Here is a 23,708-nt window from a genome sequence, read left to right on the forward strand (position 1 = left end):
TTCTTTTTTCTCTTTTTAATAGTCCAGCTCCAGTCTAGGAAAATAATGTCCCGCTGTCCCTGAAAAACCTCGAGGGAGAAAAAAAATAAAAACACCACATCACATCATACCTACCCTACCTCTCTTTCTCACGCGCATTCCCTTCGCTACATCTCTCTCTGTGTTAAAAAAATCCCATTTTATTTTCTTCTTAATTTTCTCTCATCTGATTTCAAATGGAATTCAATTTAATCATCTCCGAATCAATGAATTAATCAAAAAATCTGATCCGAAGTTTTTACGGTCATGGTTCTTTTTGGGCAATGTGATGAAGATTCAGATGGAAAGTAACGGCGGTCAGCATCACCATCTGAATCAGGATCAGAATTCCGAGTACAGTCAGTTTTCAAACGGCGGCGTTTATGTTTATCATGATAATCACAACGATGAGATAGATCAAGTTTTGCAATTCTATAGTAATTATAACAAGAGCGAAATTAAGGGGAAGGGTCGAAATACACTGCCGTCGCCACCATCAACTACCACAGCAACGTCGTCTGCTTCTACCTCTTCAAATGGTGGCAGCGGATTTATTGAACACCCGGTTTCCAAGCTGGATACTCTTGCCGGTGTCGCTATAAAATACGGGGTGGAGGTAAAAAAAAAATTCTTATTAATCCATTGATTTTGCTTTCTCATATTAATGGGTTCTTTTTATCTTGAATTGGGTAATGTTAAAAGTGTGATATTTTTTAGTTATGGTTTTATACATTTAATTAGAAAGGGAGGGAAAGGAAAGGTAGTTGTGGGTCTGTGGAAAGGTAGTTGTGGGTCTGTATCATTTTAATATTTATATCATGTGATTTTTGTTTGGTTAGAGTTGCAGAATAATCATTTTCATTAGTGTAAAACTGTACCCTTTCTGTCCAGAACAGCCATCTTTTTGGAACTTGGTTTTTTTTATGTTGCGATATCCGGGGTTTTTTTTTTTTTTTTTTTTTTTTTTTTGTAATGAATGGTATTGAATTTATTGATACATTGAGTTTCTGGGTGTCAAAATGTTGCTCACAATTGCACAGCAGTTTATGGTGACATTTTTATTTTTTTTGCTTTTCGACAACTTCTATTAACTAGATGGTAAGGCAGTTGATATTCTTCTCTCTTGTTTTTGACTATTTTTTTAGGTGGCTGACATAAAAAAGATGAATGGCTTGGTTACAGATCTTCAAATGTTTGCTCTCAAGTCACTCCAGATCCCATTACCTGGAAGACATCCACCCTCATTGTTCTTATCAAATGGTTTTGATACTCCACGGTATTCATGCGTACCTTTTAAACTCATGCCTGTTCTGAATTTTCATTTCTGCTTCATTTAAATATACCCATCATGTTATTGTGCTGAAAAATGTGGCCTTCTATGTGTCAAACTTACCTTGATTTATTATTATTATTATTATTATTATACAGCTTCATTCGAGCTTCTTATGATCTGTTCATAGAATTTTAGTGCTATATAGTTTGCAACGCACAAATGAAAATATTAGGATGGTCCAATTCGAGTAGGGTAACCTCATTCAAAAATGGTTTTTTCAGATTACCCTCCAAGGACCTTGCTTGGACAAAACCATGACTAGGCAGAAATCCTTTATATATATATATATTGGCTCTGATTTATGTGGACTTTCAAAGCACACATGTTCAAGAGGATATCACGTGAGAACCTAGAAGTTTATATCAGCAAATGTGGTGTATGCGAAAAGCTAGAATTGGATATAAAGGTGATGCCATGATGTGGTAATGCTGATAACGATGCAATAATGTACATTTTGGGTGGTAGGAGAGAGGAGAGTTTTATTCTTGTGGTAGTGGTGGTTGTGACGTTTAAAGGAAGTCGTGTTAAAAGACGAGGCTCTACTAATCAGGTTTGTTGCAATAAGTGGCACTGGGAGGAGCCTGAAGTGCCTGACTAGGATCTAGGTGTGTGCTGTGCTGGAGTGACCGGTGGGAGAAAGAGGGGGAGAAGGGGGTGGGAGGGGGCCTGGGGAGCATGGACTATTGATTGGGATGTAATTCTCAAGCATTTCCGGACCCTTTCATCCTCCCTGCTGTATGTTTGAATTTAATCCAATCCATGTAAGACAATGAAATAGTTGAATATCAGATGTCAATTTGTGTTCTAATTGAATTGAATTCAAATAAGATCGGTGAAAGCAAAGGATTAGATATGGAGAAATGATAGACCAATGTCAGATATAGTGGAGCGAGGGAATGCATGTGAGAATCTCATGAGAAATGAGAGGGAGGGTGTTATGTAGCCTGGTGGTGTCTCGTTCTCTCTCGTTTTTCACGTAAAACTGAATAAGATTTCTGTGGTCTCTTTTGTTGTGCATGGTAATTCTATTTTTACGGATAAAAGGATATGCCATATCCATGACTATTATTCATTTGATAAATTACAGATATTTAGTTTTGGCTAGTATAGTAAATATAATTAGCACAAGTCAAAATAATTGAATGGAGGATGTAATTTAATATCCGAAGCTCCTAGCCTGCTCCAGATTAGTTTGATTAAGTCAACTGGTGTAGTTGGTCTTTCTAGATGGTTTTAAGATTTGAGAGGAAAATGCACATAAAGCTAAAACCTTACAGCATTCAGTGTTCCTTTTGATTAGCTGACAATATTTTTCAACATGAGAATCTTCTGGGGTGGAGATCAGCCCCAAATTTAGCCTGAAATCTACCGATTATGACACTGAACTTTTTTCTGCAGACAGAGCAGTTATGAACAGACCCCACCACGAGGTTTGCAGTCTGATCTCTTTGATTCATTCCAGTATTTGAATCCCAAATCTTCGCAGCTTAAGGTTTCTCCAGCTATGAGCTCTTTACAAGGTTACTACCGGCTTAGGCCGAAAGATCAAAAGAACACATCTGAAGGTTTTGAGATGGCAGTCAACAGGAATGAATATTCTCATCATCTGGAAGGTGGTCTGTATCTTAAACCATCACCAGCTTCCCACCCGCCTTTGTGCCTCCATCGGAAAACTAGAAGCTTGGTTAATGAGTTACTTGACGAGAACAATGAACTGGTTAACAAATTATTCCTTGATGAAGCAAAGGAAATTGAGTCTGAGAAATTGGCGAGGCGTCGTCAGAAATCAGAAACTGATTTCACTTCCATCTATTCTGACTTGCTGATTAGAGAGGAAAACAGCGGGGCTGCTTTCTCGACAATCACTGGAAAATGCTTAGCCCTCAGACCCAAAGCAGGAAACCGGGCCACAAAAAATGTCGAGGCAGCTGGTTTGATCTCTGCACAATCAGGTCCCAGAGATGTGGCTGATGGATTCCCCATGGTAAGGAAGTCGTCAAGCACGCCTAGTTTGAATGATCAAGACAGCATTAGTTCTTCCATCTGGCCAACATCGAAGTGGAGTTTGAAGCCAGATTTGCAAGCCTTGTCTGCTTCAACCATAACGAGACCAATCTTTGATGGATTGCCAAAACCAACAACTGGTCGGAAAAACAAAACAGCGCTCGATTAGTTCAGTATAAGAGATCACATTCAATTTACTCGATTTTTGGAGCCAACATTTTGTCTGCTGTTGAGTAGCTAGCTAGCTCTTGAAGGTAAATAGAAAGAGACTGGAGACTGGGGGGCATCAAATAAAGATCGCAGGTTCTTGTTAGTTTATGTGGAAAAAAACTGTTGATACATTTTCTCACTCGTGTACTTTATTTTTTGTTAACTTGGTGAGAAGCGCCAAAATCCACCCTTCTGTACCTGAAAAATGGAAGTGATAATACAGCACAAACGCTTTTTGTCATTGATTTGTCTTAAATAGAGGATTACAGTCCCCGCAACTACGTCATGTCAGAATAATTAGTGAGTTTGCAATGGCTTCCTTTCCCCTCCAAAGTTTGAGCCAATGGAATTGGTCAGTGGCAATATTAAGCCTGTTTGGATTAGCCCACGAGGATTAGTGTTATTTGGTTTGCTTGACTACAAGTCATAACACTAAAGTTCATTTAGCTCCTGGGTTCAAACCTCACCGTGCACGTCTATCACCCACACAATGCCTTACATGCTCACTAGGTTTGCAGGATGTTCAGTGAGCCGTGAGATTAGTCGTGGTACGCACAAGATGGCCCGGACAACCACGTAAATCAAAAAAAATAAAATTCATTCAGCTCATAACAAAAGGTTGTGAGCTGACAGTAATTTATTTTTTCAAACCGCGACAGTAAAGGCTATAACAATGTCATACACACACAACTTGACTATCACTAGATGTTATGTCCGCGTGATGTCACAAGTTTGTGCGTGGATTTATAAAAAATATCATATGAAAAAAAATCATTGCAGTCCAAATATTTTTTTAAAAAAACTGTAAAACTAAATTCTCAACCAGCTCAATATTAAAAATAATAAAATTGATAAAAATAATTTAAAAAAAAATATATTATAAAAATAAAATCATGTGGATGAACACTATAGCAATCCACAGTGTTTTAAAAAAAAATAATAAAAAAAAATTTGACAAAAATAATTCTAAAAAAAAAACAACAAAAAAAAGAAGACAATATTGAAAAAAGAAAAGAAAAAAGATATGAAAAAAAAACATATAGAAAAAGTTAAAACTAAGTTCTCAACCATCTCAATATTAAAATCATTTAGGAAAACACTATAGCAATCTATAGTTTTTTTGTGAGGAAATATACAATTGTAATTCTCAACCAACTCAATATTGAAAAAAATAAGATCATCAAAGATAATTTTGGAAAATATCACAAAAAAAAAAAAAGGAAAGAAAAACCATGCAGGGAAACAATGTAGCAATCTATAGTGTTTCATGAGAAAATCTACAGTTATAATTTTCAACCAGCTCGATATTAAAAATAATAAAGTCAATAAAGATAATTTTGAAAAAAAAATCATAACAAAACAAATCATGTGGAGAAAAATTATAGCAATCAACAGTGTTTTAAAGAAAAAAAAAAACTACAAAGTTAAATTTTCAACTAATTCAATATGAAAAAAAAAAATTTGATAAAGACAATTTTGAAAAAAAAAATCAATTAAAAATATATATATATAGGGAAACACTGTAGCAATTCACAGTGTTTTAAAGAACTACAAAGCTAAAATCTCAATAAACTCAATATGAAAAAAATAAAATCGACAGATAATTTGAAAAAAAAAAACAAAAAAAAAATCATTAAAAGAATCATGTGGGGAAACACTGTAGCAATCCACAGTGTTTTAAAAGAAAAAACTTAAAAACTAAATTCTCAACCAGCTCAATAGTAAAAAAATAAAATCGACAAAAAAAATTCAAAAAAAAAAAAAAAGAAAAAAAAAAAAAAAAAATAATAATAATAAAAAAGATGAAGAAAATTTTGAAAAAAAAAAACAAAAAAAAAAAAAACAAAACATGGGAAAAGCTAAAACTCAATTCTCAACCAGTTCAATATTAAAAAAATAAATTCAACAAAGATAATTTAAAAAAAAAAAAAAAAAACTTGCAGAAAAACACTGCAGCAAAACAAAAACCATATAAGAAAAAACATTGTAGCAATCCACAATATTATTTTTGAAAAACCTATAAAGTTAAATTCTCAATCAGCTCAATATAAAAAAAAAAAAATCAAAATACTAGTTTGAAAAAGAAAAAAGCTATGTCATGAAATATTATAGCAATCCACAATGTTTTAAAGAAAAAAATTACATATCTAAATTCTCAACCAGTTTAATATTTAAAAAAAATTGACAGATAGTTTTGAAAAAAAAAAAAAAACATTAAAAATGAAAAAGAAGTCAATTTTGAAGGGGGAAAAAGGGAACAAAAGCTTAAAAAAAAAAAAATGTGGACACTGACAATATTCTGCTGTTTCAGTTACCAAGCATTGTGGTATAAGCTTCATTTGCTGCACCTCGAATTAAAAAGGGAATTTTGAGCAAGTTTAGATCATTTTAATCCATTTTTTCTTTTGATTTCATCATCAAGTGAAATCTACAAGTCACCTGTTCTATTGTCAGTACTAGAACATTCATGTGAATTTTACACCTCACAATCTGCCCAACGGCCAAAGAGACTAACTCCTTCCCTGTCAAAACAATAGAATCCAGTTCTTGCGGGTAAAGCAAGATCCCAACGAAACCCAGATAAGCTAACAGTTACCAGCCATCATCTCTCTTTTCAATAGTTATATCATTCCATACTCATTCGGCTAAAACTAGGTTCTCACTATTTTTAAGGTTTGGTCCTTTTACTTGTTCTTCAAATTTTCCATCTCTTTTGCATATTAAAGCCAAGGACGCAGAGGGACCGAGTATTTAAGGCAGGAAATATAAACAAGAGTTTAGGGTAAAAAAAAAGAAAGCTAAACTCCGAATCTCTTCATGTACACGTACTTCCTTACTGATGAGCATAAATTCAAGATTCTCCACCGGCAGATGCTGTTCCAGAATCTCTCTACTGCATACATCCATAATATATTACAATTTGTATCATACTCACCACCAAATCAACTATCCTAGTATTCCCCCATCCGACAGAACCTAACACCATGAAAGTCCCAGAATGGTTCTCAATTTTATTTTATTTTTGTTTCGCACATTAGCTTATACAATATTACAGGCATCCATGACTATGTCCCAGACTTTCATGGCGAGAAACTTGATGTTCACTGTATCTCCAAGAAGAATTCTCTATCTTCAACAATATGCTGATTAGATCCATTCATTCTAGCAATCATAACAGTATCTTGTAATCAACTTTATATACCACTTTCTATTTCGCAACATGAATCTTAACATGGAAATCATCGCACTACCAGTTGTGCCCTTCACCAGCTAACAAATAAACATCTCTACAAACCTAATCAAGCTACTACATTTTACTTATTCCTCATTTTACTTTGCATTTCAGCTCTCCTCTCTGTTATTTTCATTTTATTTTTTTTGTCAATCCCTAACAATCAAACTTTAAGCATATATTAAAAATCTGCAAAATAGGGATCACCCTTGAATATAATAAAGAAAAGACCAGGTTCACATTACTCTTCCATACTGTAAAATTGGGATCAGCCTTAAAATATAGCCAAAAATCACATTACTCTTCCAAACTCGTGGAAATGACCTAATATGAGTTCAATGTTCCAATTGTAAAGAGTGAATTTTGGTAATTGCAGCAATTCGTTGGGGCAACATGTAGTAATATTGATGTTCCTAACTGGTGGTGAGAGATTAAGCAAGCATAGAAAACAACTAATAGCAGACAATCATGGTGAAAAAGTATTATAACTAGAAATAAATGATTGTGACAAAAAATGAATTGAATTCTCAAGATGATCAACTGTTCACAATGTGATGATGATACAGCATGTAAGGGTCATAAATATATTCACATATGGAAATAACCACTGTAAACTAATAAGCTATTTCTTCAAAAAAAAAAAAAAGCATTTGTTGAACACTTTTACTATTTTAAGAAAGATACTTGGCGGAAAAACTATCCCTACCTAAAAATTTCAAAATTATGAGCATTGCTTAGGCTTTGAGAGTCCACATCAAATATTTACCTCAGATTTTGCAGAAGTTCTCTCCCAGATATAGCTTGATCTTTATTCCCCAAAATGAGTAAGTCATGAATGACAGCAGATGCACCTTAATTTTTTGCTTCAACCTGAAACAGTACAATTTGCAGTTATCATTTAATTCCAACACTGAACAGCCCCTGAAACAATAATGATAAATTATACTGCATGATATAGATTACAGATAGGCGTTATGCTCAGAGGACTAATCCCCTTCACCAGCAGCAGAAAGCCAGAAGGAGTCCAAGCCTTATGAGGCATTATGAGGATTCCAATAACAAAATCAAGAAGAAAAGAAGGCAGCAAAGAGACACAGCAGTCATGGTCTCAACTCTTTCCTTCTTTCTTGTTACATCCATGAGAATCATTTTGAAATGTGAACCCATAGTTACAAAAAAAACATCTAAAATAATGGCTAGAATGGGGACTGCTAAATTTTGCTAACAGAAACCTGTGGCATCTTTTATTTACAATTTACAAATAAAATAAAATCAAGAAGAAATGAACAATTTCAAGAAGAAAGCAAATGCCAATTCCTTCTTATGATTTCTAACTTCTAGGTCTCCACAAGAATCTCACCTGACAAAATCCAACTCTGAATGTGCAAGATTTTGTGAAATTATTTTTGAAAATAAATGGCAACATTCAAGTGATGCAGTTAAATAGGTGCTAAGATTGGATTAACATGCATGAAAGAGTCCGCAACATTTTCTCTAACCCGGAATTCCAGAAGAAAAGAGTCAACAGACCTAGAGTAGCTCGGTTGTTAAAGCCACCCAGCTAAAAGAAACATAAAATTCAAATAAACAGGGGTGAGCATAGATCCAAAAAGACCTTGAGAACGTCCTATAATATACATGATCAAGAAGAGGTAGAGGCCCATAACTTCTAGCAACTTCTGCAAGAATAAAGATTTACAGATAATTTGAGGCATCCATAATGACAGCAGAAACTCACCACCTTTACCAAGAAAACTTGCAGCAGGCAGCCTTTATGCACAAAATCAGAACTGAGTTTAAGAATCATGCTCAAACTGGTAGTCAAACGTAGGGGCAGAGTTACATATAGGTCTATAGTCAAATCTGCCTACCTCCACCAAAAAAAATAAAAAAATGCAACACATAAAGTCATTAAGCCTCGCAAATCAAAAGGTCCAAATTTAGTTCTCAACCTTAGTTACATGTCACTTGTCAAGATGCATACATTGCATATATTGACTGTGCTTGAATCTGAGATGGAGCGAATGCCATTTACTAATTATGTGAATTCTAAAAGGAGTACATTTCTTGACAACCAAAGATTATAAATGACAACCAAAGAAACCATCAGTACTCTCTGATTCTGGAGAACACAGCTGTAACCACCACAATTTCTAATCACCCAGTGTTAAAAGGTTTCCTACATACACTTTTCAGTAGGTCAGTTTCCACAAATTCTCTAAGCAACCAAACAAGACATCAAAGAAGTGATTCTAAATCTATCATAAATTAACATACAGTTAAATCAATCAGCAAAGAAAATATATTGTTGTTTGTTTTGGATAAAAGAAGAGGTTTATAAAAACGGAAGCTGAGGCACCTTCCAGAAGGTCGAGAGAACGAGAGACTAGAAGCTAACTAAACTCAGCAACACTAGAGCTTTGCAGTCTCCTTGGATATCAGTTAGAGACTCCCTTAAAGAGTCTATGAGCAGAAGAGTGTAATGAAGCTAAAAGAACTATTCACCATACAAGATCTGAACTATTCACCATACAAGATCTGCTCCAAAATTAGTGGTCGCTAAAGATTCCATCCCACTCCTTCCATATAACACACCCCACAGACAAATAGCATGATTTCAAAGGATCTTGTTGTCATTGTTCTTAGCAAACCCTTCCAGGAACATCAAGAAGAAATGTCATCCATTGAGCCTGAAACTACCCGTAGTCTCCTACAAATCCCAAAGAAACTACCTCACCTGTCCCCTATGAATGACAAAGAAGTGGCTAACAGTCTCCCCACCACCATCACCCATAACACATATCAGGAGAAAGAGTAACTGCGAGCCTTCTTAGCTGGCCTTAAATCATTAGTTTTAATTTTGTTGAGAAAACCTCTCCAGATAAAAGCTTGAATCTGAGATGGAAACTCAGCTTTCCACATATAATGACCAAGAGGAAACAAGTAGGAGGTGAAGGCCTGGCAGGATTAAAAAAGAGCGATCTACAAGAAAATTTACCCCTCTAAAGTCCAGAATCTAATATAAGACCTGAGGGAGAAGAAAAAAGAATTAAGAATTTGAACAGAAAACAGCAAGTTCCAATAACCAAATCAGTCTCCCAAGAAAAGATAGAAATACAGGCATTGCGCACGATATGAAGTCTGTGAAATTGAGGGAAAGAAACACAATAGAAGAGAAATGTGTTGCTAGTAGAATGATCTTTGACATCTGTTAATCCACAAAGCAAAATAAAATAAAATAAAAAAACAGAATTATATGTTCATGGAACACCAACCAAGGAAGATCACCCTAATATTCAATGGCTAATTTTGAACCACAGTAAAACCATGTCTGTATTCCTTTCCAATTTTCATCCACTATCAAACCATTAGGCTACAAGATGAACTAAAATTGAAGAGATGAGGAGAGAGATATCACTGATCTAAAGCCTTGACAGTCAACTCTCTCTCTCTCACACGCACACACACATGAACACAAAGCAGTCAGGTCTTAAGAGAGTTGAAGAGAAGTTAAGCAACGAGAATCTGGGAAAAAATTTTAAAAAAAAAAAATCTGAGAGATTTAAGGGTAAAAAGTATGAAAAAGTACTAGACACAGCTCAGGTCCGCATGTTGCAAGTAGTTAGTCTGTTAGTTTAAATTTAAGATTCAAAATTTTCATGCTATGATCCATGCATCAATTTCAATCTACACCCTTCATTGTGTTAATCTACTCCCTTCGTTGTGTTATATTGGGATCTCATTTCTTTTTGGTCATTCATAATTTTTTATCTCTAAATCTTTCAAGATAATGCAACACTCAATTTTGTACCTGGCTGATGTGAATACCGCATCAGTTTGTTTACACATAAGTATTCACATCAGTAGATACAGCCCACATATGAATTTAGCTAATTAACAACTAGACCAAATTTAAGTTACTGATTTTAGATGCGAAACTTGAAATTTGAGTACTTGATTATCAAACATGAAAGAATTTTGATTCTCTCAAGTTTCCAGGCTCACCTGCCTCTGAAGCTGGAATGCCTTTCAACAGTATGATGCTTATAGAACTAAATGGAAATTTCTTTTATAGCAGGACTCAAATAACAAAGGAGCTGACACTTATGATTAAAAGGGGGTTAAAAGTTCACCAATGAAACAAAAGTAGAAAGGTAAAGAGGATTCCTGCAACTTTCCCACTGCCACCACATCATACAATTTTTTTTCAATTGTAAATTAAATTATTTACATAATATAACCAAACCAAAATAAAAAACAACAAGGAGTTATCTAGAGGTCAATTCATGAAAAACATAACCCAGCCACTCATTTACAGCCATGTCCCAATTCCTCCAAAATAAAAGGAAACACCCAACCAAATCAAATTTCTTTGTCATCATCAAAAATTGACCAAAGAAGCCCTATTTGACTGCCTTGGAAACCAAATGGACTTCCGAATTGTCCTACGTAAGTCTATTCTTCTCCCAAGCACAAGGCCATGGGTAGATGATAGACCAACATCCACTAAATAAAAAGCTCTATGAGCGACACAATGCACCAAAAGGCATTCAGTTATGCATCCAGTTCTCTGATTGAACCATGCATGCCCCCCACAGATGGAAGAAGGAAATGAAAGTGAATGCATTTGCTGTATTATTAATGAACCTTACAGAACAAAATATTATATAGAGAAGAAAAATAAGATAAAAAAGTTATGCATTAGAAGAATCAATCAATTCACCACTTGTCAAACTTGTGGTTTAGAAAATCTCTATATATACTAACATCAGTGTAATTACAAGAGTTAAGAAACAGATGTACTAACCAAGTAAGAAACACGGCCCTACACTCAGAAGCAGATGTTCCTGGGATACATTTGTCAGGAAAAATTACACTATACAGAGCCCTGCCAAGAGTCTCCACAAGGTTCAAACACTGCCTTCAAGCGATAGTTGTATTTTGTCCAAAATGGGAGCCTTCCTTAAGGCGCATGAGAACGCAAGCACACTTCCTCATTTCAGGATCACAGAGCTGGAAAAGTTAACCACAGATTTATCCTCCCATCATTTATATATATATATATATATATATAAAATGTAGAGAGAGAGAGAGAGATGTACTAAGCTTCACTAAACTATCATAAATAATTGCAGTCCCTAGATGGTGCCATTGCACAAGAATTTGCACTGAATGATCAATCAAAAACATTTTACTAGAAGTTTAATGAAAAATTATAGGAAAGAAATGAATTTGAAACCATTTAAATACAGGATAACTTCAACTTATAATCACACCAAACATGACAGATGATTCGCTAATGTTGATGCCACTTCAGTTCAATTATCACAATAAGTGACAGAAATTATGGCAAAATATATGAGGACCTGTTCTTGAAACGAATTGGAATGCAAATTTATGAGGACCATAAACATTTTTCAGAAATTTTGCCAAAAAACACAAATGTAAACTTACTCAAAAACTTAAGATGCCCTCAGGCTCTTTATTATGCTGGTCTCCAGCAGTTAAGGGCAGGCATGTCTGGTCTACATGGCAACATCTGTGTAACACCATGACCTAAAACAATACAGCAATAGAAATCAATTATTAGATTCAAATTGGAGGTCAATTTACTCAAGTACTACAAAAGTCCCTTATGAGCAAAATGAGACCATCTTTTACAAAGCAAGCTCACCTGGAATGGAAGCTCCAGCAGGTGCCTTGTTGGAGGGAGCAACCTGAAAACCCATATTATTTGGAGTTGGTGGCTGAAAGTGACCTGCCAAGGAAAAACATTTATGATCTATTAGCCTGTGTATCAAAGAAAAAGTACATCCCAAAGCAAACACAGAAAATAAAACAAACTTCCCTAACCTCACATTGCAGGACATGCAAAAACATGCCAAATGAGAAATAAACAAGCTCCCGGGTTCAGTTGCAATGCTTCCACATAAGCATGGCAAACAACTTTATATACATATAATGTGCACAAGCTAGAAACTAGTAAAAGCATTTTGCATCCTTGCTCTGCAAAGCACTGATTGTGAACTTTAGGTATCAAGTTTTAAAGCAAGGACAAAACTAAATTAAATTGGTAAAAAAAGATCCATAACATGTAATCAATCAAGCTTCCTTACAACTATGTTTTCTCTCCAGACCAGAAATCTTAGTGAATGATAACTTGAACACTTAATCAAGCATCCAATCAAAAAGGTTACCCCAAAAGAATCACTAATATGGGAGGCAACATAGAAAAGTAACCTACATGAGCAAAGATGGAAAGCAAGCATCTGCCATCACTTCTTCTTCTTCTTTTCTTTTCTTTTCTTTTTCTTTTTTTTAAGCACATGCAAACTCGATATATAGTATGATATCTATAGCATTAATGGTAAATAATGATACAAGATCATTACATTAAGAGACATTGTGCATTAAAGATAAAATAATGAATTAAAAGAGAGAGAAACAGTATATGGTAAGTTACCATTTTGTCTCTCATAATTATAGGTTTCAAGAAGTTAATTAGCTTTTTAAAATAAAATATCGATTCATCAATTGTAATATGGTTTAGCATCCACAATAACCTCCTCAAACCATAATCATTCAATCCCATCCAGATAAGAGCATGAATGGATTGTTAAGGCTGTTCAGTATAATTACAGAGAAAATATGAATTGGTAACTTTCCTGTCTGATTCAATTTTATTTTTAAAAAACTAAAAAAGATTAAGGTCTAAGCAATACATATGCACGCAAGCACAGGTAGCAAGAGGATTTAAAAATACAAGATCAAGTGTTCTATAATTGCAGGGACACAGTTGCACGTACCTTCCTGGCCAAAAGAAGGGCCTGCATAAGATGGATTTCTTCCGCCCATCCATGCACCAGGATGATTATCTGCATATTCGCTTGAAGGCATCCTCCACTGTTCATCAGTGGAAAATCGTGGCCGACCATCTAGATGTGATGGCATAGAGTATGGACGGGGATAAGGAAGCTGCTGAATTGGAGGCGTCGTGAATGAGAAGTGACCTGATGCATTCTGTGGCAGGTTTGAATGCAGCGGTCTTTGTGCAAAAGGTGCATTAACTGGCTGAAAATGTGGGTTTTGTTGAGGAGCTTGAGGATTTAAGAACGTGTGATTCCCATGAGGAGTACTTCCAGCCATTTGGACAATTTGATTACTCTGTGAACAGAAATTTTAGGTCACAATAAACAAACTAACACATTCACATGTAAGTAAATGGACAGCCAAAATACATACACTGGGTGTAGTACAGTATTCATGAGGTACAGCTGATTGATATGCCAAATGAGGTGAGGACTGTACAGATGACTGAGATGGTCGTATTGGTTTTGCTAGTAATGAAGATTGAGTTGGTACAGATGGTTGTGGTACCACAGTAGGCAGAGGAGCTGAAGGTGGCATAGGGGGGAGAGGAGGTGGTGTTTGTGACGGAAGAGGTGGAGGTGGAGGTGGCAGTGACAAAGATGTTGAGGGTTGAGGCGGAAGTGGTGGTGGTGGTGGCAGCGGCGGAGAGGAAGGCAAAGGCGGAGGTGGAGGAGGAGAATCAGGAGGCGGTGGTGGAGAACCATCTGGTAGAGGCAGCAAATGGACAGAATCATTTAATGCTGGTTCTGGTAACCTATCTGGGTAATGCTGCTGTGCTTCCATTTCAAAAAATACACCTATGGATGAGGGTCTTTCATCCTTTGGGTGTCCAGACACATCTTCCATTTCAAGTTCAACATCCACATCCTCTAAGATGCAATGGCGCCTGTCACTTGCAGTCGCTGTAAATGTTTCTCTCTCTCCTAGAGCATGGGTTGATTCTGTAACTCCCAACACAACATTAACTTCCTTAAAAGGACTGCTCGGAAAGTCATCATCATCATCCTCAAACACATGAGAAGATAAAAGCCCAGGCAACTGAAATGTGGCATTACTGGTACCAAAGCCAAGAAAACCAATATGGATCTTAAAGTCAATACCCAAATTTAAAGAAATTCTCCATTGATCAAAATCAAATTTCATCTAAAAACAAAACTCTATTGACCAAAGAAATGCATGTAATATGGCATGCCATATGGAAACACGAGGGTTTAAACAAATTTGCGATGATAATAACAAAAGGTTTCATAACATAATAAGATGACTTCAGCAAACAAAAATAAAGAGCAAAAGCTCATGCGTATTCAAAATCATACAAAACTACCTATGGTATTAATTGTCTTCCACACTTCTACACATTAGGCCCTAGGAATGACATCTAGCACCCTAACATCTTCTACATCACCTCATACTCCAGGATTATTTAATTTCTTTAAGAGTATCAACTTCAGTTTTCAGTGAAAAGTTAAAACTTCAGTCAATTTTGTGCTTGTGGCTCATTTATACTTATGGCAATCAAACTTGCCCTTCTTTTGTGAAGTTACAAAAGAAACAAAGCTGATTTATGGTCAAATTTACAATTTTCATAAACAATAGCAATAGGGACAAGCAGAAGGCAACTTATCAAACCCAAAACCACAAATTGGAAATGGATCTAACACATGACAGAAAAGTATAACCCTTGAAGCATTGGGATAAAAGAGGAAGAGTCCAATCACATGTATCACCTCTAAGAGCCTGCAAGACTGCCATATAATTCAAAGAATACAAGTGGAAACACATCCTTCCACTCTCCAATAGTACTCAACATGGTATTGTGCAAAGACTAACCTATGATTGACAGTTATTCTAGAGCCCCCCCCCCCCTTTTTTTATTGCAAATGCTTAACATCTGTTCTATAAATACAGTCCTTTCTGCAAGGGAAAAAAATAAAGCAGAAATGCATGAAAATATATGGCTCCCTATGTTTTTTTATCATAAAGTGGCACACTGCAGATCACATATCTAGGATCCGGTTCAATTCCCTAGGCAATAATTGTGTTAACATTCACATGCATGTATATATTACATTTTCCAACAGAAATAGTCGATTCCAATGTTATGTTCCAATTCTAAAACTATTTCTCTAATATAACCATGTCATGGACCATACCTGTATCAAATTTCCATGACGTGTAGGACCATGCAAACGGTTCCTCAAGGGACAAGAAATATGCCACTAACAAAATTAATAAAAATGGAAGAAAACACACCTGCCATATTCATCTACAAACATGCCTTCCATTTCCCTGATTGGATCATCTATAGCTCGCTCAGATTGGGATGGACGTCTAAGGGAAAATCCAGCAGAGGCATCATCATTTGAACCTCCAATACCATCCATATAGTGCCTCAAAACAGATTCTGGAAAGATTTTCCTCTCAAGCCACAACCTTAAAACCTGACAGCAACAGTAGATCAACTTTTATTCTAATGAAAACAAACCAGCTCTATGGTGACATAAAAAGGAAAATAACCTTTAAACACTGACGACGATTTTCCCGAGCACTGGCCCCTGGTGGAGCAGCAGCACCAACAAGGCGTGGTAAGGCTGCCTGCACCATAGGGACATACAAAGCTCCAGCAATACCTGAATGAAGGGAAAAAATCAGAAACATAACCATGGCAACTGTCAATATTGTTGATATAGAATGAATGACATTCTTTGATCCTCTAATATATACAAGGGTTGAAAGAGCAAGATTGATAGAGTCCTTGTTGAGAAGGAGAAAGCAACCTTTTTGATTATGTGAACACTGGGTGATGGAATCTACAAGAAAAAATAAGTCCACTTTGCGGTGGAAACTAGGCTCACTTTCCAATTTTCGGATTAGAAGTTCTACAACCTGCAAAACCATTTTAGCTTGTTCAGCACCAAATCATGGAACCCTTCCATAGCTGATTCAATTAAACTTTGGCAAGAGAACAACAACATCATGAGCCTAGGAAAATCATGATAGAAAAAAAGTAAACTTCAAAAAATGAGGACATGAAAAGTCCATTATGAACCACTTATATAAAAACAAAAGAATGGTATGATTGCTTTTTAATTTTTAAAGAATCAGTCAATCAAAAAAAATGAATTAAGTTTAACTTATTTTATAACTGTCCTGACAATTTTTAACTCATTTTATACAGAGGGCATCTAAGAACCCCTGACTGCAATGTAAAGAATACCATAAAGGATAACTGTATCCCAACCATAACAATTCCCATATACATGTGGAGGCAAATTTATCTAGCAGTCTTTTTGCTCAAAGAAAAGAAATTATGAAGCAGCCTTCTTGCAGAGAGATGCATAAAACTACAAGCATATACAATGGAAATAACATTTCAAGGAAAAGACAACTAAGAGCAAGAATCATGGAGCTTAAATAACCAACTCTTCTTTTTATGAGAACCAATCAAGAAAAATAACAGAATAAAAGGAAGGATAACAAACCACCTCATTTGCAATGCCATACTTGGCACAATCAATGGCAAGGCGAGTTGCACGTCCAATACTTTCTTTTGTCCTTGATAAAGTCTCTATCATCCCTTCAAAAGCATCACGAGCCACAGCAGCTTCAGTACCACCACTCAATGAACCTCCAGCAGCCCTCTGTCCTGAACTAACTCTTTGCTCCTCAATTTCTTCAGCTTCCACTTGGCTGTGTGACGCTGATTGGCGACCATGTGAAGATGGAGAAACTAAATTTGTATGATGATAGAAGCCTTGCATATCTACCTGTACAGCATTGCTAGTACCACATAAAAAAATCACGCTTGGTGAGGAGCTTGGGCTCCTTCCCTGAGCATCATTCAGAGCTATAAAGGCAGGGTTTCCATTAGGAAAAGGTTGTGAGTGAGCTTGTCTCCTTTTTGCTTGAGCAGCAGCAATGAGATGTTTCATAGATGTAACAGAATCTAGAGTCTTAGAATCAACCAAAAAGCTGCTTCTATCATCCATACCATCTTCCAGTCTGCAATTATGCAAGAAAATATCTCTATAAAATGAATTAAAAAATGTAGTAAAAATAGATACATTTCAACAGGAAAAGAATCATACTCTGATGGAGCACACATTGGAACAGTAGGATCACTCATTTGTAAAGTTGCTTTAGGAGAACTTTTTGGCCTTTCCCCAGAAAAAGCTGCTATACTTTTTTGACTTGGCACGTGATTTTGAGAAGTGTTTGAACTATCCAAAACAGGACCTGAAACCTTGCCAGGTCCAGCCTGGGCCCTCTTTTGAGTGCCAAGTGTGGAAACTTTAATGGAGGGCTTGGTAGCTTTATGCTGTTCCACAACTGGTTTGGTGGCAGGAGGCAGATGAGGAGACCTCTTAGGGGTAGTTATGAGTGGTTTGGCCTCCTTGGTCAGTATCTGCTCGGACTCTGATTTGCCAGGACTTGGAGAGACATGAGTATCATTCCTCTTCGCTGTTTTTGGACAGCTAGGTGAAAAAGGATTGTTCTGCATTAGCAAAGATGATTCCTTGGAATGGCCATTCTCTAATCCAGTAGAATCCCTCAAACTTGTCTGAGCATTAATAGAACTTATGTGTTCTTGATTAACAGAACTTTCAACATGCACATTAGTTCTCTTGGAAGTGTCGGAAACAGACACATGTGCTCTGACATTTTTGTCAGCTCCTCCATGAACAGGAGTTTTGGGTTCTTCATCTTCATCATCATCATCATAAAGGCAAACAGCTCTTCGCCTTTTGGGCTGTTGGGTGACAGAAACTCTCGTATTGATAGAAGCTAAATCACTATTTAGCTCAAGAGCATTTTTCTTCATTCTGTCATCGGAATTGAGAGCAGCAGCGTCACACATCGCCTCCATTGCCCATTTACGGCGTTTTAATACAGGCAGCACAGTTTCATCATTTGAAACATCAGATTTAACTTTACTCATTGGATCAGAAGCATCAGGTTTAGCTTTGCCAATTTCAGCAGATGCATCCAGTTTAACTTTGCTTATTTGTGCAGATACATCAGTATTAGTGTTACCCCATTGTGCAGGAGCATCACTTTTGACTTTAACTGTCTGGGCAGATGCATCACAGTCAACTTTACTCGTCTTGGCAGATGTACCAGGTTTAAACTTACCTGATTGAGAAGAAAGATTAGATTTCACTTTACCTATTTGGGCAAAAGCATCAGATTTAACTTTACCACTTTGGGCTCTTAATGCCAAAAGGATTTCTCTTTTCCCATGTGCCACAGGCTGTTTGACTGCTTTGTCATCGACTACATTCAAGCTTGGCAAAATACTCTTGTTTTCTAAGAGGGGTCCCTTGGTAACATCATCCTCCTTGTCTACACGCTTTAATTTCTTAGCAGGATTTGTAGTTTCAGTTGATTCAAGCTCAGATTTTCCATGTTCAGGTTGGGCACGCCTTTTCTTTTGAAAGACCTTATTTTTGTGTATATCATTGAACACCATAATAGTATCCTTTTTGGCTTTTGATAGTTCTGCTTTTCTACCACCATTGGCTACTGAATCTGATTTAGGAGGACCTGGGGGGGGATCTCTTATTCTGCCACTAGCATGCTTGCCTTTTTCTCCACCTTTCACTTGCTCCCTAGAATCACATTCCAATTTTCTGTCTGCCCCAGAAACCACTGTCTTAGACTCATGAGGATTTGTCCTTGCCTCCTCACCATTACACAGGTTATTCATGCAATTAACATCCAGATTTCCATTACAAGAGGCTTCATCCTTTACAAAGGAAACATTATCCAAACTGGAAGCAGATAATACCTCTTGTGGTTGTTCACCATCAAATGTTTTAACCTTATTTTCAGAAGAAATACCTGGGGATGAACTGTCATCAGTATCACATGAAACAGAAGGCTTCATACCTTCAGAGCCCGCTTCACCTCGTCTACTGGAGCAATGCTCCAACTTAGAACTAAATTCACGTCCTGAATCCCACATCACTCCACTTTGTCCAACTTTACCCATCCCCTCATTTAAGTCATTCCCTGCCCCATCCTCTTCCATTGAGTCAACAGATTGACCCTCAGATCCTAGGGCTGATCTATCAGTATTATCTCCCAATCCACTTGACTTTCCCTTCTGCAACTCTTCAAAAGCTGCACAGATTTCCTTCACAGCTTGGGAAAAGAACCTATCCTTCTTACTCTGACACCGAGCTGACAATTTATTCTTCACTTCATTTGTGAATACCTGAATATCAGATGGGGCAACAAAAGCACTGCAAGAGGAAAAGCAAGAAATGGGAAGTAATAAGCTCTAATACAAGTTGCAACTAACTTAATCCATGCACACAATCAAGTCTCTAAGACTCAATCACGTCAAGTGTGGTGGCAAATAAACATAGCAAATTTTAATGCCATCTCATCCAAAAACCTAGTCATTACTTTCCTTCATTTCTCAATAGCTGATATTTACTACATTAGAGAAAGACTTGAAGACAAGCTACCACAGGTCTAGATGTTAAATCATACTCCAAAATAGTACTCAACTAAGCATTTCTTAGTTGAAGACAAGCTTCCCAGGTTGTGTAGTCATAATACCAACAGTCAGTCCCAAATTCTCATTTTCAAAGATCTCAAACTATCAGTTATTAATCACACCAAAATGGTTTAGAAGGAAGAAAACTGTCAATTCCATGTTGAAATATAAAGGCCCATATTATTGCACAGTTTACTAACTAAGATAACCACATTCTCAACCCTTCACCATGCATGAACAAATTTTGAACAAGAAATGCATAAAGAAACTTACATTTCTTGAGTTCCAAAAAAATAGACAAAAACTTTCTTAGCATCAGCGACTCGCTTCCAATCTTCAGGCCGGCTAATCTGAAATTCAAAAACCCATGAAATCGCTCAAACACAACCAAAATGACAAACTGTCAAAAGCTCAACAAAATAAATCACAACCGTTGCAGGAAGAAGCCTTCACCCAGTTAATACCAACATCTCCATTACCACAACCCACAAAAATTACAGCAACAATCAATCAATTACCAAAGAACAAAAACAACCTAACAACAGTATAAACTCTTAAAAGAGAATAGCTAAGAAGCAAATATAAGGGGGGCAACATATTTACTACCAAAATTAACCAAGACACAAATCAAAGCCAGCTGAGCCTTACTTTAAAACCCACAGAAAAAAACCACTATACCATCATCATCTAATCAAATGCACACATATATACCAACCCGTGAATCAATTAATCCCAATTTTCATGCCCTCAAAACTAATCAAATTACAAGAAAGAATTAAAGTATAAGTATACACATACAAGCATGAAAACTTAAGAGCTCAACAGAAAGAACCAAATCAAGTTGAACTAAAATCAGTAAAGCAACAAAAATAGCCCCCTTCACCAATATTTGAACCCATCTTTAAATTGTAATTATTAACGACTTACTAAAATGGTAAAACCCACCATGAAAAACACATTGATTCACATAACAAAATAAACTGAACCCACCAATCTTCAAAACCCATCACTAAAACCCACGACAGTAATCCGAAAAGATAATAAAAAAAAAAAACTGAAGAAAGAATGAATCAAATTCATAAGATTAACTATATAATATATTTACAGATAGTGAAGTTAGGGGGGGGGGGAATCGAAAATTAGGGGAAGAAACCTTGGCAGGCCAGGAAGGGTAACCCTTGACTTTAGCAAGAACAAGATCACCCAAACGCAACTGAAGTTTCTTCTTATTCGCTCCCTTTTTACGCCCCGGAGCCATAGGCGGTTACTTGTGTCGCTCTAGTTCTTCTTAGCGGTGTGGTTATTGATCACGAAAAAACCCTAAAATTTGAAAAGGAGGAGCAAGGGAGCCAATTGGAATGGAGAATTCGAATCGAGTCCAACAAAGAAGGACGTCCAACGAAAAATTCTCGCCGCATATTTTCCGGCGGGGGCTTGCCGTTAGCGTTCCGGCGATAGGGGTGCTACGGTATCGGAGGAGGATAGTGAAGAGTGCTGTGGTCGTGCATTTGGGAATTTTGAGGAGGCTTTAGAGAGAGAGAGAGAGAGAGATTGAGGCGGTGTCGAGAGAGAGAGAGTTAGTAACAGTTTCTTTAATTTTACGTTTACGGTGCAAAAATATTTTAAACACTAAATTTTTTTATATTATTTTAATATATTAATATTAAAATTAAATTTTTAAAAAAATATATTATTTTACTGTATTAATATTTTCCATCATTATTATTAGACAAATAAATTTAGGTTTTCTAGTTCTCCACGAAATTAATTGAGTTAATTACAGCTTAGTCCTTATATGTGTTTAACACTAATCTATTAGTCCCCATAAATAAATAATTAAATATTCTCTTGAGCCTTTCCTAATTAAATTCCTATTTTCTTGAGAGATTATCAGGCACTTCCATTATAGTAGGATCGTTCTCGAGATTAGTTATCAAGATTTTTTGTCATTTTAACGTGAGTAATTATTTGGTAATGCCTTCTTACAAAAATGAAAATGTTTCTAGACCAAAAAAACATTGAATGATTAGCTTTGTTAAACTACATAGATTAAATTATATTTAGTTATGTTTTTTTATTTATTTTTTGAATTTCACTTTAAAAATATAAAAAAATCAATTATATAAAAATATTCTTATCAATTTTAGATCATGAATTTTATATTCTTTCTTTTTAATATTATTTTTTAAAATAAATCCTAGAAAATAACTAATAAAGACATTGTTTAAAAATATGGTAAGTTCAACTTTTAAATACTTTTTAAAAGTATATTTGTCATAAAAAAATATTAAATTGATGTCTATCTTTTAGATTTTTTTATGATTTTAATAAGCTATTATCAAAAATATAAAAAAAATATTATTTAAAAAATTATTTTGACAGACAAAAAACATATCATACATCACAATATCAAACACTCATAAAATATCAATAATTACTTTATCATGAAATTTATAAAAAAAATTCTTTAGGTGGGTATCCATCGCACCGAAATTAAGTCCAATTTTTTACTGGATATCCTCATTTTAATCCTTAAATTTATAAAACATCAAGATTTTCATTAGATTCGAAATGAACATGACAACATGGAGAATCATCTTACTACATACATGAACCAACATCTAACAAACAAACCTTTTCTCTTAAGAATTTATGTTGAGGAATAGTCTAATTCTAACAAATAGCACAACATGAATAAGGTTACTAACAATTTGCCACGTTGTATTCAGCTAGATCATAAACTTGAACGGATAACCATAAAGATGCGAACTCTATCCTTAATCATTCAAACTAATCCTCGAAATTAGCGATCAACGAAGGCTAATCCATCAAACTTTACTCCATTAATTCATTCATATATTTATTCATGCATACTTTTCATCTTTCTTTATAGAGATGATACGTTTTTTTTTCTTTTTTATCGGTTCATTAGAAAGTTCAATGTGTCTTGAAGGAGGTAAAAAGAGCCAACCCTTCTATTATGAAATCAGCTAACTGACTGGCCCCATCGGACTTTATGATATAGCCCAATGAGCATTCTAGTGAACAGCCACAAAAAGAATTGCTAGTATGACCTGGTTCTTCATATATTAGATCCGTGATTCTCTAATCATCTAATGCTGAACTCAGAGAACTGGCATCACATTCGAACTTCTGTGGCATAATGCGTTCATATTTGAAAAGCTTATCTTCTGGTTCATATAACCAATGATCTAAATTTATGTGAGAATGATGGATGAGTGTGAAAAATGCACCATAGCAAAGCCAAGAAAAACAGGTGTGGCAGAAACTGTGGAAGAGAGAGAGAGAGAGAGAGAGAGAGATGCAACAAGAATTGGTAGCTTCTATGACCAGTCAAGCACAAGATTATTTAAGATCATTCTATGCACATCAAATACTGGAGAAAATTGAATTCCTCGAGATTTATGTACCTAAAAGCTAAAATAGCCATTTAACTAACTTCTTTTGTCACCGAATCCAATCACACAAACAGGAATCATGATAAGCAAAGAACCTAGCATATTTCAGAATCAACA

The 23,708-nt window shown here is 35.7% G+C and overlaps 2 protein-coding genes across 10 annotated transcripts; one reads left to right on the top strand and one right to left on the bottom strand.

Annotated features, from left to right (window-relative positions):
- On the top strand, positions 1 to 3,806 carry LOC118049711 (uncharacterized). 2 transcript variants are annotated; one of them, XM_035059790.2, is made up of 3 exons: positions 1 to 634; positions 1,164 to 1,294; positions 2,750 to 3,806. In XM_035059790.2, exons 1-3 carry the CDS (start codon positions 308 to 310, stop codon positions 3,522 to 3,524), a joined length of 1,233 nt encoding a protein of 410 aa, XP_034915681.1. In that variant the 5' UTR covers positions 1 to 307; the 3' UTR covers positions 3,525 to 3,806. The 2 variants fall into 2 exon arrangements, with proteins under 2 accessions (XP_034915681.1, XP_073266515.1); XM_073410414.1 differs by lacking the exon at positions 1 to 634 and adding an exon at positions 709 to 1,067.
- Positions 2,604 to 21,762, bottom strand: LOC118049709 (ENHANCER OF AG-4 protein 2). 8 transcript variants are annotated; one of them, XR_012170311.1, is made up of 14 exons: positions 21,326 to 21,761; positions 20,446 to 20,522; positions 17,756 to 19,912; positions 17,150 to 17,669; positions 16,445 to 16,553; positions 16,185 to 16,297; positions 15,921 to 16,108; positions 14,040 to 14,721; positions 13,604 to 13,961; positions 12,472 to 12,555; positions 12,252 to 12,353; positions 11,605 to 11,810; positions 7,564 to 7,667; positions 2,604 to 3,492 (listed from the first exon to the last, which is right to left on the bottom strand). XR_012170311.1 is itself a non-coding variant. In XM_073410413.1 (12 exons), exons 1-11 carry the CDS (start codon positions 21,428 to 21,430, stop codon positions 12,283 to 12,285), a joined length of 4,464 nt encoding a protein of 1,487 aa, XP_073266514.1. In that variant the 5' UTR covers positions 21,431 to 21,761; the 3' UTR covers positions 11,603 to 11,810; positions 12,252 to 12,282. The 8 variants fall into 8 exon arrangements, 1 of the variants encoding a protein (XP_073266514.1); XR_012170312.1 differs by having other exon boundaries at positions 2,604 to 3,763; XR_012170313.1 differs by lacking the exon at positions 2,604 to 3,492 and adding an exon at positions 5,943 to 6,458.
- Between the last annotated feature and the right edge of the window lie 1,946 nt (positions 21,763 to 23,708).

Source organism: Populus alba, chromosome 7, assembly GCF_005239225.2.
Source record: "Populus alba chromosome 7, ASM523922v2, whole genome shotgun sequence".
Taxonomy (NCBI): Eukaryota; Viridiplantae; Streptophyta; class Magnoliopsida; order Malpighiales; family Salicaceae; genus Populus; species Populus alba.

Bases quoted from the DNA above. Each gene is read 5' to 3' on its own strand.
- LOC118049711 (XM_035059790.2), top strand. From the start codon at position 308: ATGAAGATTCAGATGGAAAGTAACGGCGGTCAGCATCACCATCTGAAT. The intron at 635-1,163 runs GTAAAAAAAAAA...CTATTTTTTTAG, and splicing joins CTATAAAATACGGGGTGGAG to GTGGCTGACATAAAAAAGAT. The intron at 1,295-2,749 runs GTATTCATGCGT...TTTTTTCTGCAG, and splicing joins AATGGTTTTGATACTCCACG to ACAGAGCAGTTATGAACAGA.
- LOC118049709 (XM_073410413.1), bottom strand. From the start codon at position 21,430: ATGGCTCCGGGGCGTAAAAAGGGAGCGAATAAGAAGAAACTTCAGTTG. The intron at 19,913-20,445 runs GTAAGTTTCTTT...TTCCTCTTGCAG, and splicing joins TTTTTTGGAACTCAAGAAAT to TGCTTTTGTTGCCCCATCTG. The intron at 12,354-12,471 runs GTGAGCTTGCTT...GTATTGTTTTAG, and splicing joins TGCTGGAGCTTCCATTCCAG to GTCATGGTGTTACACAGATG.